Here is a 21,591-nt window from a genome sequence, read left to right as displayed (position 1 = left end):
ACTATTCTTAAAGAAAATCTAATGACTTTTCTTTTTCTGTTTTATTATGTCGATCGAAGAAACTTAAAAACTAACTTAGAAGGTGTAGACATAAAACATACATTTAGCATCAATCCATCAATATATAAATAATTCAATTATTACAGCTCCCACAAAAATTGTATATGAAAAGAAATTCATTATTTAAATAAAATATTTTATCAAGTAAAAATTTTTTCATTTGTTTTTTCAAAAAAGAATTGTTAAATCAATATCAAAATCAAAATATTGCTACAAAATTCGGAACAAATATAAATATATTTGAATAAAATAACAAAGAAAATAATAACATTAACTTATTTTACACGTATTAAAAATATATAGAAATTGACACAAACAAATAATGTAGTATACTGTAAGTTACAAATATCTATGAAATTAGACTATAATAAATTGTACTGAAGGGGAGGAATTACTGTAATTTTAAACTTAATTTCTACTTAACTTACATTAAATAGTTTAATATTGCTTTGGCTTAGCTTAACCAACATTACCATAAAGTAAATAGTAGAAATAAAAGAAAGTATTAAGTTCATTAGTCTTGTTATTATCTAATAATAATTTTGCCTGTGATCAATCAGAATTAATTGACAATGTTTCTTATTGTGAATGGCAAAGAATAAACTAGTTTACTACATGTAGGCACTTCTTTAGCATTTTTAATGTAGGTAGAAAAAGAATTATATATTTAGGGGCTAATTATGAGAATGATATCTGGCAAATCTCTATGAGATTAGGCAAGAAAATTAGTACTTAACAAATTCCTAATGACAATTGTAAAATCATGCTAATAAAAGCAAATAAATAATAAATGATTATTAAAGTTTCATATTTATATCTGTATGAATTTATTTTATAAAATATGAAAAATAGTTTCATATTTTTTTTTTCACTAATCCTTTAGTTTCTTAGGTCATAACACTTTAGCCTTTTTAGTTAATGTTGTGTATTTATTTATAAAAAAGGAAAGTAATTTAAACATTAATAAAATCAGTTATTTTTAAACCAGTTAATGTAACATTTATCAATCAATTTTTTTTTGGTTTGTTGTGTTTTGTAACTTATTTGCTCATAGTATAGATGTTCCAGTGGTTCCCATGACCTAAAAAAATATATATATATCTTTAAAAATATTTCCCTAAATTATAATATATTTAATTTATTTTTATTTTTTGATTATTGGAACATAGTTTATGTTCCAAAGCTCAAGAATAGTTTACAAGATGTGAAAGTGTGGAACTAGATGTATATTGTAATTTTAACAATTATTATCATACTTATGAAGAAATTCGAAAAACTACTTATAAATACAAAAAAAAGAAAAAATAATACAAAAATATTTAACTGTGATAAAAGTTTTACCTGTGTAAGAAAAAAGAAGGAAACATGAGAAATAAAGAGTTTTATAACTTTGTTGTAAGCAGCTGAAGGTGTAGGCAAAGATTAGCTAATAAATATTTTACAGTATTTCTCCACCTGAACAATCCAATTTCAAATTTAACAGGTAAATGGAAGATAACCTTTCAGTGCTTTTTTAACAGCTCAGAACATAGCTTTCAACTTTTATTTAGTTAACACAGGTAATATTTTACTTGTGTTAATATAACTAAATAAAATAATTGTTTGTGAGTTTTTTTTTTGTTTAATTATTATTATTTTCTTATATATAAACAGTTTTACTAATTATTTTTAACTATTATTGTTTAACAGTTTACTTACACATCTAGATCTAGAATTTATCTTTTTAAACAAAAAACAAAACACGCACAGCTCCAGGAAGGAACTGTCTGCTCAGAAACAAAGACAGTATTCAACACTGTCTTCGTTAATTTATTTCAATAATTATTAGCTTATTATTTTTGTAGATCTATTGGTAATCCTTAAGTTTTATAGAAGGAGCATTTAACCCACCCGGTTGGTCTAGTGGTGGACGCGTCTTCGCAAATCAGCTGATTTCGAAGTCCAGAGTTCCAACGTTAAAATCCTAGTAAAGGCAGTTAGTTACTTTTATAAGGATTTGAATACTAGATCGTGGATACCGGTCTTCTTTGGTGGTTGGGTTTCAATTAACCACACATCTCAGAAATGGTCGACCTGAGTTGAGACTAGAAGACTACACTTCACTTACACTCATACATATCTTCCTCTAAGTAATACCTGATGGTGATTCCCGGAGGCTAAAGAGGGAAAAAAACAAGGAGCATTTCATAAATAATGCACAATTCGGCAACACTGGAGTGTTGATTATATAATCGGAGTGAAAAGTAATATCAACTACTGTTGATTACTTGGTTTACGAGTATAGTATTATTTCCTACGTAGTTCCAGTTTTTAATTGATGATACTGTCATCATGCCTTAAGAATATGACGTCTTGGGTAATTTAACTGTTAATGATCACAGACCTTACATCAATATTGAAACATCATGTGGTAAACAGAAATTTGTGATGCTTTGCGTAAAACTAAGGTATGCAGACAATTGACCGTTCTTCGGTTTTGCGTGTGGTTACTCATTTTCGTGAGGAACGCGTAAGCATAAATGGTGTCTGAAGATCAAGAAGGATGAAAACATCAACAGATAAATGTGATTGAAACAGATGAAGTGCGAAACGTGTATAATTTTCATGAAGATTGCCGAGTGATGTGGGAGGTAACACCAGAAGCCATAAGAATTACAGAAACTCTATTATTTTTTATTTTGAAAAACTTCCTCGATATTTCTGGAAAATAAATTTGGGCTCGATAGGTCTCTCACTGCTTAACTTGTGAACAGAATCGAAATTTCATGGATGCTACATCATTTTAACAAGGATTTTTTTTTTGTTCCAAGTTCAGTTATTCCTGGTTTGAATTGTCGGTATTGATAAAACGTGAATTAAAGACTTTCAGACGGAGTTAAATTGCAAACAAAGGAGTTTAGGAGCCCGTTTTCCCTATGACTTATTAAATTTTGACAAGCGCAATCAAAAGTTAAGTAAATTATTATTTATTTTTTTATTTTTATTATGTTCACCGAGGAATCATCATGATAGATAAATTTATATTTAGAAAAAGTAATTGTTAGGGCAGCATATTATCATGACTTTCTATTAAAAAAATGCACAAAAATTTACCTGATTTGTTCAGATTTTGCATGAAAATGCAAGCCTACGCTTAGTTCGTGGTTGTGATAAATTTGTTGAGCAAGTTTGAAAAGTGGTAACCACGCATTCGATAGAGCACTCGATATACAGATACAATAGATGGGACGAGATTAGACACTCATTTGGGATAAATCAATTGCATCTGGAAAACACGCTGCAGTACGTGATAAAAGGAAAACATGAATGGGATAACGTAGCCTCTATGGTAACCAGAATATTACAAATCAAAGAGAGACGCTAGGGAGTGGAATGGGGACTGATATTGGAGATAGGGAAATACAAGGGCAGGCCTGTTCATGAGAGGGCGGTTCGCTGAGGTGGGCCGCTTTCGATGAGTGACCGGGGACCCCTTGAGTTCGGGGGAAAAATGAAAAAACTGGAGACCCAGTTAGATCCCCTTCTTGGAGAGGGGAACAGGTATGAGGCTTGGAACAAATAAAAAACTGAGTCCCGGCCTACTGGGTGAGCGATGCCCGCAGGTCACGACATCGCCGGATCCTGTGGGATCCCGGGAGGTTAGAGGCCAAGCAACCACTGAGGATGCGCAATGCGTAACTGCCCTCAGAGACCATCCTAGTGGTCTCGGGGGAAAAAATACCTTCACACACTGTATAATCCAGGTATAAGTCCAGTAGACATGGATTTATTTTGCAAGTAAAGGACCGTAACCAGCATTTTTTCTCCCTCGAAAAAATTTCTGCAGTGGTTACCTGGCGCACCTGACAATTGAATAAAAGATGAAATGTAATTATTTCTTAAAAAAGATTACATTATTTATGAAATATGTCTCTCGTGTAATATTTATTTCATATAAATTATTCTTTTTTTTTGTAAAAACATTTTTGTTACTATTCTTTGATTACAGTTTACATAAAGCATTTATATCGCTTTCTACCGTAAATATATTTCATTAATCTTAAGTTTTATTCAGGTAAAATAAGACACGGTTTCTCAGTGTAAACTTAATACTTTTATACAGTAATTGTAATTGCCGACAGACTATGATAATCTTGTAAGTAGTGTGTTGTATATTTGTTGGTTTTATTAAGCAAACGTAGTGCACATAGAATTCTCGATAAAATAAAGGGAAGGAAGCAAAGTTAAAAGTATCGAAGTTAAGTAGTAAGACTTGTCAACTTATTTATTAAAGACTATCGTGCTTGATAATATACTCTGAAACTTTAAAATACAAGTAGAAAGAGAGGAAGACTAGGAATAAAGAAAAAAGCCGGATAGCATTTTCAAACCTGTACTGAAATATATTTAAGTATTTATTACAGGCCGGTCAAAGTTTTGTACTAAATAGGAAAGTTACTAAATTGCATTATCCTTAGAAGTGTCGCAAGCAATTTTAGAACTGATGTTTAAGCCTTTTTGTTGTTAAGCTTCAACTTTCACCATTAAAAGTACTCTGCCGTTTTGAAAGAAACAGCTTGAATCGGCAGTTACTGCTTAAGGCGTTTACTAATCTATTATCTATTAGTACTAAAGTTAAAGAATAATAAATTGTAATTATAAAATACATAGAAATTAATTTAAATATTACTTTTCTTATTTTGTTAGTTTACTACTATCTTTTGCAGTTATCTTTGTCTTATTGTGCCTGAAAGATTATAATGTGTTTGAATGTTATGTTTTTTATGTATTATAATTCCCTGACAGTACACTGAATTTAAAAAATAAATATAAAATAATTAATCTTAATTATGAGTGACGTTTGTGTTTAAAATAAAAATAAATGATTTTATTTTCAGCACAATTTAAAGTTTTTTTTTTAAACACTCCCAGAGTGACCGGTACAGCCTTAAAGCATTACCTCGATCGCTCCGGAGTGTCGTGGCAGCAGATTGCCCCCCCCCCCCCAGAGACCCCGTTAGGATCTCCCCTGGATCATAGGAACAACCCGACTTCCGCTTCTGGATAGCCGAGATGCGCCTCCTTCTTTTTTCTTTTTCCTGTTTAGCCTCTGGTAACTACCGTTTAGATAATTCTTCAGAAGATGATATGTATGACTGTAAATTAAGTGTAGTCTTGTACATTCTCAGTTAGACCATTCCTGAGACGTGTGGTTAATTGAAACCCAACCACCAAAAAGAACAGCGGTATATCCACGATCTAGTATTCAAATCCGTGTAAAAATAACTGGCTTTACTAGGACTTGAACGCTGTAACTCTCGACTTTAAATCAGCTGATTTGGGAAGACGCATTAACCACTAGACCAACCCGGTGGGTTGAGATGCGCCTCCTGCCCTTCCCGGCCCGAACCTTCTAGGTTCCAGGCATGCATTTCGCATGCCTTCCCCTCAACGCTCCCTATCATACCATCAGGGAAACACCGTGCCATCATCGGAAACACCCCGACTTCCCCGCTTGTGCGTGCGAACGAGCCAAGGTTCCTAGGCAAGGAGGCTGCCTGCCTGTCCCTATACGTCGCCACGTTTCGTCCTGACTTCCTTTATTTTTTGAAGTCTCTCTTTTTTGAAGTTATTTTAAAAGATCTTTGCATCACGCATTATTTTATAATTAAAAGTTCCAGTTAGTCATAATATTGAAATAATAAAAGTGATCAATATAGAATAAATATTTCATAATGCATTCTTTTACGTTTAAAAATAAATAAATTGAGTTTTATTACTGCTTTATTTTAACTCGCAATGTTTTTTTTCCAAGTTTTTTCTGTAATTTTTTTTCATTTTTGTCCTCAAATCTTGCATCCTTAATTTAACATACTTCCTGATATTGCCGTTAGATGAAATTTTGCACAGTTACTAAAGTCGGTACAATGCAATATGCCACCATTACTTTTGCAAACATCTCCATGTACGAGGGTAAATTAAGGGTGAAAACTTAGGAGTGCGGGTGTAAAAAATCCTTTGAAATCCAAATTAACCTACTAATTAAACTCATGCGGTTTTTAAATGTTTTTGTAATATTATTTAGTATATAATTAACCCGCCTGGTTAATTTAGTGGTTAAACTCATCACGAAATCAGCTGATTTTCGAAGTTGAGAGTTCTAAGGTTCGAGTCCTTGTAATAAGAGTTACTTTTGTAGGAATTTTAATACTAGACTGTGGATACCGGTGTTCTCTGGTGATTAGGTTTCAATTAATCACATCGAAAAGGCAATGACAAACCACCAGTAAAACCTGCCAGAAAAATTCCAATGACAAAGACATCAACACCTATGGAATCGCCAAGGACCGGATACGACTGAGCGTCTAAATTTTGATTTGATTTTAATGTATAATTGCTTTATGTCTAAATTTATCATCTAATCGGTGCCGAAATATTTTTAAATTATTGAGAAATACTGCTAACTTGATGAAATTAAAAAAAAAAATAATAATGTTATAAAACTTTTTTTGCCTTCACAATTTGTTTATTTAGAATCGGTTCCGAATAAGGAAACACAAGTAAATCGTATTACAAAAAGACATAATGAGGGGTAACCAACGAACACCTTCAATAAAACGTACATAAAGATGTAAATAAGTACATACATATATATCTTCACTTGCTCTGAATAAGATCACATAGGTACTTTGAGTTTACAAAAGGATAATAAAAAATTTTTTTTAAATGTATGGTATCATTAAACAAAGGCAAAGAAATAGTAACACAACAAGCTCATGGAGATTTATGGAAAAAGGCTAAGCTCCTCATCAAGGCATTTCTGTGCCTTGATGAGGAGATTTTCATCACATATCTGATATTAAACCAGATATTTAAAAATCATTCAGATTCCCCCAAATCCAGCACATATAGGCGTTTTAATCACCGGACATCCTTGTTGTTCTAGGAGGTTGTTAACTTTCTAACAGGTTGTTAGAAAGTTTACATCATTATCTAATTGTTATCTATAATTTGAACCGAACCGTTTGACCTTTTCGCGAATATAATATAATTCTAGGAAGTCGGGAAATATTTTCGTTCCGTGCAAACCACGGTGACTCTGCAATGGATCAAAAACTGGATAACGGAATAAAACTGAATAATAATTCTTAATCATTAAAGACTGTTTTAAATTAGAAAAGTATTTTATTATCTTATAATATTAAAATTTAAAAAAAAATATTATAAATCGATAAAACCGGTTTTTTTAAAAATAATACATTTTTAACTTTCATTTGCATTTTTACTTTGAGAATTCGGAGCCATATCTAAACAAACTTACTATTCTTTAATTTGAGCCAACTTCAGAATGTTTAATATTTATTTTATAGCAGTTTTTTTTTTTTAGTTTTATTGGAACTAAAATTTGGATATGCTTAGATTATAAGCTTGGATTACAATTTGGTTAGGTAAAAAAAAAACTAAACCACGAATAGTGGAAAGAAGAAGATTCTTTGCAAGAAATGTAAAGGATCCCTCTTTTTGGATTAAATTAAAAATAAAATGATCAATTGACTGCTGTTAATCTGAATAAAATCTCTGGAAATCAGTGGCGGATTTCTAGATAGGCTATAGCCTGCGGCGGCAAATTTTCGAAGGTAGAAATTTTTTTCCACGGCCACTAAAAACGGAGTATCAGCTTCACCGAATTTCTTACCTCTCTATTCGGTTTTCATTAGGGCCGACGGCGGTGGTAGCGCCGGCCGGTCGTTCAGCCTATAGGCGGCACATTTGTAAATCCGTCTCTGCTGGAAACGCTGGAAAATATATAATTTTTTTATTCCTTCTTGGTAAAAATAAGAAAAATAATGTAGGGAAATAATGAAAAAAGATACCGAACGTGAGCTAAGGTTCTTCGAAATGCAAGATGTGTGTTTGTGTATTTTTATTGTAAAATTTATCTTGAATTTTCACTTGAAAGTATTTTGATTATACGATTATAAATCATAGCGCCATAAAAACCCAATTATAAGTAACAAGGGCAAAAAAGTAAATCTTTTCAAATTTTCTTTATTGAAAATTTAACTTTTAGTAAAAAAAAAATCGTTTATAGTTAACCAAAAAATTTATTAACGGACAGTGAGAGTTACTTCCTCTACAAAAAAAAGAAAAAAAATCATGGTAATTTGTTTTATTTTGTGAGATAAGGATTAAATGAACACAAAAAATATACTCTTAACGGATCGAATTAAGGACCTCCTAAATCTTTAAAAATATATTTACAATCTTAAAATAATCACTGGACATGATAAAATTTAAGAATGTAAATTTTTATTATTCCTAATGTGTACTTTGCAGTCTCTTCAACTAGTAAAAATTTAAGCAATTCCCCCCACGGCCCAATCATATGAGAATGATACGGATGACATCTAAATGAGTGTGTAGTCTCGTACAGACTCAGGCCGACCATTCCTGAGACGTGTATTAATTGAACTCCAACCATCTACGTTCACCGGTACCCTGTCTAGTATTCAAATTCGTAAAAAAGTAACTAACCTTTACTAGGAATTTGAACCTCAGACCCTTCGACTTCGAAAATCTATTATTCAAGCGATTTTCGACGAGTTAACCAATCACTTGACCAACCAGGTTGTTTATTAATGTAAATGAGAAAAATTATATAAAAATTTAATTTCGGTATAATTTTATTGGTTTTATCGGATATATATAATTTATTTAAAAACAATTATATATAAAAGGCACATTGATGTATTTATATTTACAGTAGTTTTATGCTATATCAACTCTGAGTTTCATTTTATATGTTATTTACTTGATAATCATTTTTTTTTTTACGTGTAAAGATTTTCATTGTTTTGAAAAGTTTAATATAATTTTTAGAAATAGGTGATAAATATTAGGGAAAGTGGAAAAAAAATAGCCTACTGCAAATCGACGCAGATGCGGTTAGGAGTCAAAACTCGAATATGAAGTGGCTACACAGGAAAAAGGATGGAGTATAGAGGGTTAGATTCACGCTTAGGTGTAATGTTTTGGAACGGACTGGGTGGTCCGGAAAAGCAAAACGCATATGGGGCGTCAGTAAGGAAGATTTAGAGCCGACGTACTGTATTTGAATTTTCCAGCTATGGTTTGTGTAAATCCATGAATATTGTGCAGTTTAAACGAAAATGTTGGACTACTTATAGCAGTATTATTATGAGATATAGGCCAAACGTATTTACTGCTTTTTTTAATTAAAGAAAACATAAAATGAAAATGATTTTAATAAAATGCGTTTTTTACTTCAAAGATTTCTGTTTATTTTAAAGGGATTAGATTTTTTTCTGTCGAATTAAAGGAATATAAATGCCGTTCTTTTTTGTTATTGTTTTTATTATTATTAAACTTTTTTATAGTTAATAAAATAAACAGACAAAAGAAAATAATTAAGTTCTTACAATAAGAACTAGAAAAAAAATTACATATATTTAGAATTTTTGTGAAAAGGGGGTTGATTAATAAAATTTTAAATGGGGAAATTCAGAGTGAAATGGGAAAAATGTAAACCTATAATGACAATAGTAAGCGATAAAAATAAATCTATAAAAATACATTTTACGAGCCATCTAGAAAATTAGGCAAATAAACATGGTTAAGTCAATCACGGCTAATTTAGGAATGTAAAAAGTAAACACTGCCTAAGAGAAAATTGCAGTCCTCTTTAGGAATTCAATTTACCCCTAATTTCTTGGATGATCTCGCAGTATCTTAATCCAGGATACAGATCATCAGATTAATCTAGGAACAACGCATTACAGATTTGGCACTGACCAGCTCAGGTAAATTTGCTGAAATTTTATTTTCCCTTAAATATTAAATATTACACTAAAATAGATTATAACCTGTAAGTTTTCCTCTGGTAAATCCTCGTTCATCTTCAGAATTGTTTAATGTTTGAAAATATCCGCCTCAAATATAAATCGTTAACCAGATCGTCATTGAGGAAATACAATTAGTAAATGTGTAAAGTAAATAACTGAAACGTCGATTCAGATGTAGTAGATATTACAGTAGAGATTAAAGAAATAGAGAAATACATAAACAAATCAAATATATATAGAACTTTTAAAAAAGATATATACAGAAAAACAGTCTTTATACAACTGCAGTATACACAAAGACTGTTTAAAGAAGCATAATTTACAGCGAAAACTAGCACAGAGTAAAGTTTAGAGAAGTACAGTAGTAAAGGTTTAAATAAAAGTCTTGTAAGTCATTTTAAAACTTTTTTTAATTTTATAATACTTTATCGTTAATTACAAAGATTAGACTTTAAATATTTTTTTATCTAAAATTCATCAATGTAAATGTGCAAGTTCCTTTTTACAAAAATCTATTAAAACAATTAAATTTTCTGTTTAAGTGAAATGCTAGAAGTGAATTTCATTGAGAATCAACTTATGAGGCCGAGATTTTTATGAAAATAGCCTAATGAAGTTTAGGTTTCCATTCTGCTAATGTATTTTTATATCGTTTAAACCTTTAGGATCTATTCATTAATTTTTTTTTTTTTTGCTTATTTCTTTGCTTATGAGTGATCTAGATAAACCTCTAAATTATGAAGGTTTCTTCGGGAATTGCGGATCTGCGTATAACTACATGCTTGATTGCTTTTCTAAAAAAAAAAAATTTAGTGATAGTTTTAGTTGTAAAGATCTTTTCACTATAAGTACTGTTATTATTGTTGAAATATATTTTATTTAATATATTATCTACGTAAGTTTAACGAATTAATAATGATATTCATAATAATAAAAAAATTAACAAACAACTTCCTTCGGCTAATCGATAATAAACTGCAGAGGTTACGCGTGGTACTACTACCTCTGTGCTGCATATCACTGTGAAGGGATTATACTTTTTGTGAACAGAAAAGTTAGATTCCTAGCAGTTTTAATGAAAATTCTTCTTTCCTTCAATTTTTTTCCAATCTGTTGTTAATTAAAATTATGAAGCTACGTATAGATTCCTTAATAATATTGTTAAAAACAGATAGTTAATGAAAAAAATTGTATCTTTACGATTAATGAAATATTATTTTTGTTTTAAAACAGCTGAGGTAATGAAACGGACCATCCGAAATCTTTTTTTAAAGAAACTTTAATACATTATTATTTTTAGTTATACTTACTCATTAATTCTTTTGTATAATATCTTAATTATATTATTGAACATTGAAATTGGAATGCCGAAGAAAATAAATAAAGATTAGAGTTCATTAATCCATAAATTACCGTAATTCCAAGACATTCTTTTTTTTATAAAAGTTGCAAGTAGTATAAATAACGTAGAAAAATGAACTTTAAATATTTTTATTCTTGCGTGTTTTAATTTAAATCTTAAAAAATACTGCAAATCAACCTACAAAAATTTCTATCTTCATTTTATTTTTTAACATCATTTAAAAAATTATTTTTTAAATGATTTTTGATAATCATTAATGATAATGATTTTTGATCATTTTTTAAATTTTTTGTATGAATTTTGTCTGTATTAATAAAATGATTTATCACTTCCGTGTAAATTCACATTCATGTCATTTAAATATAAAAATATATCAGCTATGTAAGCCAATAGGAAATTATTCTCATTATGCTGTAAAAACATTGAGAATGGCATTTGTTTATTCTAAAAAAATAATATTAATTCATTTTGCAATTCCAATAACCGGGTTAACAATTTCCTCCGCGATAACCATCTAACGTGTGGAAAAGAATAGATTTCTTCTTTTTGCCCATTTCATCGCGTAGTTTATATAGCCTATTCTAGCCTATTTCTATAATAGCCTATTCTGTATGATAGGCATTTTGGTTTGCTTGGCATTTCTCCCGCCACTACCCCATTCGGTCGCCCTAAGGCATAAGATCGAATTTCCGTGCCACAAACGGCTACTGAGACTCGAAACATTTCACCGACCAGGGTCCTAAATAGCTTCTAGAGCTTACCTAACAGTGTGAGCGGACTAAGCGCGGTGCCATACACCACCGGCTTACCTGTCCCAACCTCTCGCTTGTCATATATTTACTAAAACGGGAAGGCGCACTCCGTCAATTACTAAACATATATATACGACATCCGTAAATTAAAATTTACTTTGTCTAGACAGCAATTCACTGCCAGGCCTAGGAAGCCGAATGCCAGCAAGTACCTATCCACCATATTAAAGCGCTTGGAGCCCTAATTGGCTGGTGGTCAGCCATATATCTCAAGGTTAGCTTCCCACAGCAATGATTAGGAGTCTTTCCCTTAAGTAACGTACTGAAGTCGGTTGAACATAGCAACCGTATCAAGGAACTCTCACACGATCTGATTGACTTGTGAGTGTCCAATTTTCTCCTTGACCTCTATGTTCCAGGGTGGCCCGGTCTCTGCCCCCCTCCCACCAAGAGCAGGGCAGTCAAACATCAGGTGTTCATTTGACTGGACCTCTCCACAGACGCACAGCTCATCAGCTGCCAGGCGGAACCGAAACAGATATTGGTTCAAATTAACATGAGGACCTGTTGGTGTTGGTGAGCACCTGGGCACCCGTTGCCCTTAAAAACGAACTCGAAGTATACCATCCCCCAGATCCCGTATAAACTTGTACAGGGACCTTCCCTTAGTCGGATGTTCCATTCCAGCTGCCATGCTTCCATCGCGAGCATCTGCAGCCTCTTCCGCAGGTGGTAGGCATTTAATAAAATTAACCATTTTTACAGCTTGAGCTTTGTTTGGAGTTTTCCGGCATACTTTGTATGGCAAGAGCATGTCTGTGAAAGAAACAGTGCGTCTATTCCATCCTTGGTAAAAGACGATCTTTAATTTTTTCAGAAATCCACTGTTGTCTTTTTTGTTGTCGCCTTTGCACTATCACTACATACTGTAATACGTTTTATCCAATATATGTTACAGTTTTCAGTAGCTTCATAAAAAACATCAAGTAGACATTGTCCTGTTACATCACCAGGTATTGATTGGCAAAACAACATGTTTTCTTTGATCGATCTGTCCCTATCGCATTCATATCTCACAAAACATAAGAACCGAGAAATATTTGCCATATCTGTTGTTTCATCAAATTGAATAATAAAAAATTCAGTTGAACTCACTTGCTAAATTATCTGATCGCAAACATCAAAAGCCATCTCATCGATTCGTCTTGATACTCCGTCGGTAGAAAGCGGAAAAGTTGCTACAAGTGTACCTTTATCAGTATGAATTGATTTACAAATAGAAGCCTGTTGATTTCTTAAAGTATGTAATTTTCTTTCGAAAATTTTCAAGGGTTTGCTTTTATGATCCGGACGTTTAGTATTCAAATGTCGAATTAATTTTGATGGCTTCATGCTTTCATCGGAGAGGACTTAAAAGCAAGCAACGCACTGTGGCTCTCCATCTCTTAAGGTAAAAACCATAATTTAGATAAGTGGCATTGTACAATTTTGTCTGTTTACGAATTAATTCACTGGATCTAGATGGCCACTTTGTTTTTTCACAAATTTACTCATTTTGCATAAAAATCTAATTAAAAAAAAAACAAAACAAAAAGAAACAGTTACACCGTTTGACTGCACACTAAAATAAAACCGAAACTTCATTCATTATTATTTTTAATGAAACTATGCTTTTTAAAAAAATAAGTAGACACCAGACGTACACTCTGCATTCAAAACTAAACTGACGTTCTTAAATATCTTACGCGTCTTTTATACCACTGAGAAGCGTGTTCAAACGCTTACAGCGAATATTATGCAAGCCGACCAAATTACAAGAAGCACGTACATATCAAGTTGGAACCTGTAAATTGCTCATGTTTGTACACTTCATGCATGCATGCATGTTGAAACCTGTCGGTATCAATGCAGCTAAATAGTTTTAACTAGGTTTTATTGAAGGGTTGCGAAATATTGGTTATATATATTTTTTTTTACTTGTAGGTGGTCGGGGAGCGATAAAAGGTTGAAAAGAATCACTGTTTTATTGTATAACATGTTATTAAAATTTATTGTACTAATTTTAAATAAAATTATGTTGTTTCTTAAATTCATATTTTTAGAACAGATTGAAATACAAAGGCATGTTAGGTAATCTGGCGGTCCCGTTTCGCTAGTCATGTATTAGTTATTTTCAAATTAGACATCACACTAATCTAAAAATAATCGTAAAAATGTTTTTCTTATTTATTGAATTTTATTACTTTTTTTTCAAAAACATTGATTTATCGATTGTTTTTCGATGTAAAATTATGGAATTGTAAGTGTAGAATTATTGAAAATTTATTAAACTGAAAAACGTATTCTTAGAAACTGCCAATTTGGTTGAATGTGACTTCATGTTACGTCATCACGGTTTTTATTACTTTCTTGTACGAAGTAAAGGAATTACTGTAATCGCCAAAAATTGCGGTTTTTTAGATTTCAACGGAAATATCCATTTTGACCATCCCTGAATCCACTTTGACTAGTTTCGGCGTGAGATCTGTACGTACGTACGTATGTATTTCGCATAACTCAAAAACGATTAGCCGTAGATTGTTGGAATTTTTGATTTAGGACTGTTGTAACATCTAGTTGCACCTCCCCTTTTGATTACTTTACCAAAAAAGCTCAAAATCCAAAAACATTTGAATCTTTGACGTTTTCTTAACTACAGTAATAAGCCCTCATTGAGAGCTTTTCAACGATATTAAGTGGTACTTATTTTCATTAGTTCTAGAGTTATAGCCAAATAAAACTTTTATTAATGAAATTTTTGGATCTTACAAGGGGAAGGCACATCAGTTCGAATCCGACTTCATATACATATATATATATATATATATATATATATATATTTTTAATTTATTTTAAATATATAGATTTATTAATAATTATTAACTTCTGATTCTGAAAATGTTTTTACAATGAATTAAAATAAAGTAATAATAATAATAAAAAAATATATGAAAAAAAAATCAGAAGTTATTAGTGAAATAAAATTTTATGTACTTTTCATTTTAATTCAAGAATTTTTACAATCAGAGATTAATAAATTATTAATAAATATTTTAAAGCATATTTAAATTTAAAAAAAAAAACTTAAAAAAAATATATGTCATGGTTACGGATCCTACAAGTTCTCACTTACATGACATAATTACTCGTACATGAGCGACGTGAAACAAAATTAATGTACAAACTAATATAAAATGCTAATATGGACACCACAGTGCAATTGTGTAACTGTCCAGTTTATTAAAGAACTGGAGAATCGTATCTCACTTTCAAATGGTTAAAAGAAGAGCAGCAAAAAACGTGTATATGTAATTTAATAGGCGTATATGGAAGTCATGTAGTGCCCATATCAGATTTTTTTACAAAGTGAATTCATCCCTAGATAGATAATCGACCTGTTCAAACTTCATTATCTTCGGATTGATAACGTTCAGAATGGAATTAAATCAGTGAAAAGAATTTATTAAAATTTTAATATTTGTTGAATTATATCAGCTTCCGTATGAAAAATGATTTCAGATAAATTCCATTATAATTAAAAAATATCAGGACTACCTAGTGGTGTAGACTTTGTAGAGTTTTACATCAGCAGAATTGTTATCAAATTCTGTATTTATCAAACTTTTTAAATAAAATATTCTTTGATGGTTTTTTAATCCATAAATATTGTTAGTTTATTTATTAACGTGCTTAAAAATTAAAAAAAAAATATATATAGTTTTTATTGAAAATAATATTTTATTTGGGGTTTAAAAAGTTAGCGGTATACTGGATTAGAATAAAACAATTCCGTTTTCAATTTATGAAAATAATCATTAGCTTGGTTTTCTGCTAGGTAGGTATACTTATTTGTATGTATGTGCTTGAAACTTAAATGAGAAGTTTTGTTTTGATAATAACTTCAGACATTTTCATCTCAGTACATTCTATACAATTTACGGAGTATAGTCTGAAATGAATTTAAATCGTTATATTTCTCTTTCAAACCATTCATTCTACTATCCATTATTTTTTTAATGTTGTTTTTTCTTCAGTTCTTATTATAACTTTATATATTAATGTTAATAAAGTTTTAATAATATATATTACATTTAAAACTTTTTTTTATTTAAAAAAAATTATTTATCTTTTTTTTCAGAACTTGGGATTAACCCGGATCACATCATACAAAAGGTTAGAATTTTTTATAACTACTTTTTTAAGAGATCTTATATTTATTTAAAGTATTTCAGCACAAAGGCAGTTACAAATATTTTATCTTTTATTAATGTGTGTGTGTGTGTGTATATATATATATATATATATATATATATAAAACGGTTATTTCAAAAAGGACGTAACCCCTTTGTTTGACGACTTCAATTTATTACAAAAATATTAATGTTAATAAAATACTTATGCAGCAGTGTTTAAATTACCTTTAATAACTTCATAATAGATGTTCAAAATGATTTCCTGTGACCCCCATGCAGGTTCGTACACGTTTCATAACATTTGCAACCACTTTTCTTAATGTTTGCTCAATAATGTTTGAAATATCACTTTCAATGTTAGCCTTTAATTCGTCAAATATATGAGAATTGGTTTTGAAAACTACACTTATTAAATTCTCCCAAAGGAAAAAGTCTGCTGGTGTAAGATCTGGGGGTCTTGGAGGCTATAACCCTTTTGATATTAAACGATAGCCAAAAAATTCTCGTAACATATCCAGCGTTTCATTAGCAGTATGACACGTTCCGTTATCCTGCTGGAACCAACATTCTCGTTCGTGTAAATCTAACACGGCAATAAGCTGTCTGATTAAGTTGCGATAAACCTCACCATCCGGTGACACTCTTATACTTCAGGGGGAAGCTGCGAAATATTTAGGTGTGTGGCTAGATCATTGTCGCTCCTTCATCCTGAATGTCCGGGAGGTATCAGAGAAGGCTGAAACGATGGTGACTGCCTTGAGTAGGTTGTTAGGAAATTTGGCCGGCCCTCGGGCCTCCAAGCGGGTGCTTTATGGTAATGAGATCAACTCGTTACTATTATATGGTGTTGAGGTCTGGTCGCCGGCACTGAGGAGCGATAGGAATAGACGCATGCTTGATGGCGTACAGAAGAAGATAGCTCCTCGCATAGTATCTGCGTACTCTTCTTTCTCCATTGATTCGATGCTGCTTATTGCGGGAGTCCTTCCATTTCAGCAGCTTGCCGCCATGCGGATTGGGCTTCTCCAAGCGGCTGGTAAGGCTGAGATGCAAGACCGGATGTTCCAAGCTTGGTAGGCTCGTTCCTTCACCGGGCGGTAGGCTTACCGCCTGATTCCGCAGGTAAAACCATGGGTCAGCCGTAGGTTTGGCGAGATCTCCTATTGGTTTACCCAGTTCCTGTCTGGCCACGGCGTGTTTCGGGTATATTTGAATGCACGACAGCGGGCTGATGACCCCTTTTGCTTATCCTGCGAGGAGCTCGACACTCCGGAGCATGTCTGTTAGCCTGTCCGACCTGGAACAGGGAGCGCTTGCAATGTGAGTTGATTACTGAGTCACTTACGGTGGAGGGTATCGTGGGCCGTATGTTGGTGAATGAGGTATAATTCCGTGCTGTATCTGATTTTATCACACGGGTCCTTCAACAGAAGGATAGGGCTGCTAGGGCAACAAGGGGATGAGGGACAGCTCCCTGCTGAGCTGCTATTCGTTTGTGCACAGATGGGTTTCAGTGATGTGGTACGGGGACTCTCTCGTTCCCTTGTAGAAAAGACTGTAGTCCCGGCGAGAATGCTCCTTTGGGTGCTCTTGTTTGAGGCAAACAAGGCATAAAGACCGAATCCCGGGTCCTAGGGTGGGGTAACAGGAACGACATAGTCGGGCCTGGTAACTGTACTCTGGGATTTGGAGCCAGACATAAATATATAAAATACAGCTGACTTATAAAAGGACACTACCCCGGATTGTGTTATTCTTCACTGCAGAATCCGATTCGGGAGAGAGGGGAAAAAATAAAACCTCACCGTCTACAGACTTGTCAAAATATAAATGCCCTACTATACGACGCCGGGAGATCGCTCAATAAACACCAATTTTACGTGCGTGTAATGGTCGTTCACGAAACGCGTAATGATTTTCAGCATTCCATATTCGGCAATTTTGGCTGTTAATTGTAGCCATCCAAGTGAAACCACGCATCTTCGCTGAAATAAGCACGATCCAAAATTTCAATATCGTTGTCATCAACAAGAGAACGAAACCGACGATAACACGGTTAACGTTATTCCGCGGTCTACTTCTTTCAGTTCTTCAACGACACCGATACGATAAGCATGCAATTGTAATTTTTTAGTAATCCTGAAAGCTGTAGATAGTGAAAACACAGCCTGTGAAGATAACTTTCTGGGTGAACAAGTCAAACCTTCTTTCACATCCTCCAGAACTTCTAGTGTTAACAGTGATGATCGTCTGTGCTTTTCCGATCATGTGTACTCCCAGCCTCAAGAAATTTATTAATCAAACGCGATATTGTAGACTCAATAAGAAACTGATGAATTGGGACATATTCGAAACTCGTCTTTCACTAGTTTGTAAGATTTATCCGCGCAGTAAATCTCAATAATAAACACACGTTCATCCTTGGAAAACGACGTAGTTTACATAATATACTCGCGCGCGCGCGTGTGTGTATATATATATATATATAATATTAAATGAATATTTCTCGGTTGGATATTATAATAAAAACTGAAACACAAAATATTCAGATCACAAATAAATCACTTTGTAGATAATGAAAATAAATACAATAGATAATGAAAATAAATACAAGTACCCAGATAAATACGTAGATCACAAACAATGTATTTTCATAAGTCTTCAGGTAAACCAACCATTATAATTTTTTTTACAATATTACAATTATTATATATAATAAAAAAAACACTAACAAATGATACCATGTTTCGCTTCAAATGTGAAGCTACATCAAGTATAACTACTAATATTGCAAAAAGTCTTACAATGGTTGATTTACCTGAAGATTTATGAAAATAAAATGTTTGTAACCTAAATATTTTACCTGCGTATTAGTATTTACTTTCATCATCTACAAAGTGATTTATTTGTGATCTGAATATTTTGTGTTCCAGTTTTTATATATATATATATAAATAATTAATTAAATATATATATATATATATTTTAGTATTCAAACCAAGAAAAGATATTTCTTTGCGATCAAATGCTTAATACACATTAAAACATACATTACTAAAATTGCCCTTTGAAAGTAATTCAATGAATCAAATTTAAAAATAAAGTAATGTAAGAAACTCAAAAATTAGGATGTCAAAAAATTAGAGAAAACGCTAGAATAAGAAATCTTAAATGCGGCACATAGTTGGCCGTAACAAAAAAAATGATTTTGTAGTGCTTGCTTTGATTGTACTCTATTCTGTGAAGTGTAAAATTTCTCTGATTTAGTAGTAAGCTCCAATTTTTAATACTTTTGGGGTTTAAAAAAAAAAAATATATATATATATTATGTTTTTTCAATTAACAACAAATTAAAAGTAAACAACAACCAGCAAATAGATTACTAAACTCTTAATTTGATACAAATTTCAAAAGTCGTATTTAAAAATTACTATTTTCCACTTTTTAAAGTGCTTAAGTTTATTTTAAGTTAATTTTTTAATTTAAAGTCTTAGTATACATAAGATTAAATCTGATCGTATGAAAAAAGCTGTTCGTCAGGTACCTTTATGTTGATAAAAATAAGAAAAGGGGTGCAAGGAAACGATGAAAAGACAGGCAGCCTGAATTACGGCAATATGTTTTATTTTTTCACTTAAAATTTTCCAGTCAAATTTCTTTGAAGTTTCCCGTAAAGATAATCTAAACATAAGAATATGTGTTATTGACTATAATTATCCAATAATAAGGGATAATGATGACAAAATATTTTAAAAATCTTCATTTCATCTATATACAACATTTAATGTGTTAAAAAAAATCTTCCAAGTTAAGTTATCTGGAAAAACTTACAACAGCAGTAGTAGAGGAACTTTATAAAAAAATAACAAGAAAATCGGTATAGTTTGTAAAATGTAAAACTTGGAAAATGCATTTTAAAAATATAAACGGATGACTTTTCCTTGTTCTGAAATAGTTTGAAAAAGTCTTACGTTAAAAATGTTAACTATAATATATTAATGCGTTGAATAACTTGATTGTGCATATATATTTTCACAAAAAAAAAACTTCTGTATGTAATTTTTATAAAATAATAGAGTAAGAATTAATTTTATATATATATTTTTTATTTTCTCTAACATTTTAGTTTTACGTAACATTAAAAAACGTCTGCTAATTCAAAATATTTTATCTTATTTTAGCTGTGTGAGAAAAATTTTATAAAAAATTGTGCGTGTATATGTATGTATACGCATAATTAATTTCTTTTTTTTTTAATTTTTCAGTATATATATATATATATATATATATGAAATAAACTAGTATAATGTTTAAAAAAATCTTTTAAGTTATCTTGGAGAAATGTAGGAAGCATTTTAAACCCACCGGGTTGGTCTACTGGTGAACGCGTCTTCCCAAATTAGTTGATTTGAAAGTCGATAGTTCCAGCGTTCAAGTTCTCGTAAAGCCAGTTATTTTTACACGGATTTGAATACTAGATCGTGGATATACCGGTGTTCTTTTTGGTGGTTGGGTTTCAATTAACCACACGTCTCAGGAATGGTCTAACTGAGAATGTACAAGACTACACTTCATTTACACTCATACATATCATCCTCTGAAGTATTATCTAAAGTAGTTACCGGAGGCTAAACAGAAAAAAAGAAGAAGGAAGCATTTTAGTACATATGTTTGTACGAATTTTTTCTATTATTTTCACAAGTAGAATAGGTTATAAAACTTCCGGGAAAAACCCTGTGTGTACGCTCTGTATATAATGACATGTACTGATTCATAATCAACGTCCAGCATAAACTACTGAAGGTAAATTGAGGAAAGTTTGTATACACGTTCTCTCACGGGCAAAGCCGCGATGGGAACGTCGCAGCTTCGCCCGCGCTATATGTTTACTTGCGTTTCCCTTCACGGTCAATTTTTTATATTTTATGGACTTTAGTCAAGTAACCGGAGGCAGCTGCAGCCAGTCGCGTCGCACATACAGTAACAGTGGCTACGTTGGTTTAATCGCAGCAACGTATACCGTCGCGCCCCTTAAAAAAAGGAATTTAAAAAACAACCCGAAAATTGTTTTTGATAATTAACTGAAGAGTATTTCCAAGCCCAAATCGAGTGAAATCTTCGAAACTCGGATATAATATCAGAGTCCGAAAAAGAGCAACAAAAACAATACAGAAGCGTCAAGAAATGTTTGAAAATGGTGGGTTTATTTTTAAACGTTATAAATTACGTATAATGCTGCTTGTTCTAGTGAACTATTTCTGAATAAAATTAGATTTTTCTAACTTTTCTTTGTTTTATCAGCTTATCTTACATCATTATGTTCAGAATTAAATTCTCTACTT

At 31.8% G+C, this 21,591-nt stretch overlaps 1 protein-coding gene across 1 annotated transcript in view; it reads left to right on the top strand.

Annotated features, from left to right (window-relative positions):
• The window catches only part of LOC142326639 (uncharacterized), a 111,925-nt gene that overhangs the window by 29,589 nt on the left and 60,745 nt on the right, over window positions 1-21,591 (top strand). The window contains exon 4 of the mRNA XM_075369233.1: window positions 16,195-16,229. Within this exon, the coding sequence (XP_075225348.1) occupies window positions 16,195-16,229 (35 nt within the window). The remainder of the gene's footprint in view (window positions 1-16,194; window positions 16,230-21,591) is intronic.

The sequence above is a fragment of the Lycorma delicatula genome, chromosome 6 (assembly GCF_047948215.1).
Source record: "Lycorma delicatula isolate Av1 chromosome 6, ASM4794821v1, whole genome shotgun sequence".
Taxonomy (NCBI): Eukaryota; Metazoa; Arthropoda; class Insecta; order Hemiptera; family Fulgoridae; genus Lycorma; species Lycorma delicatula.
This window is presented reverse-complemented; position numbering and strand designations above follow the sequence as displayed.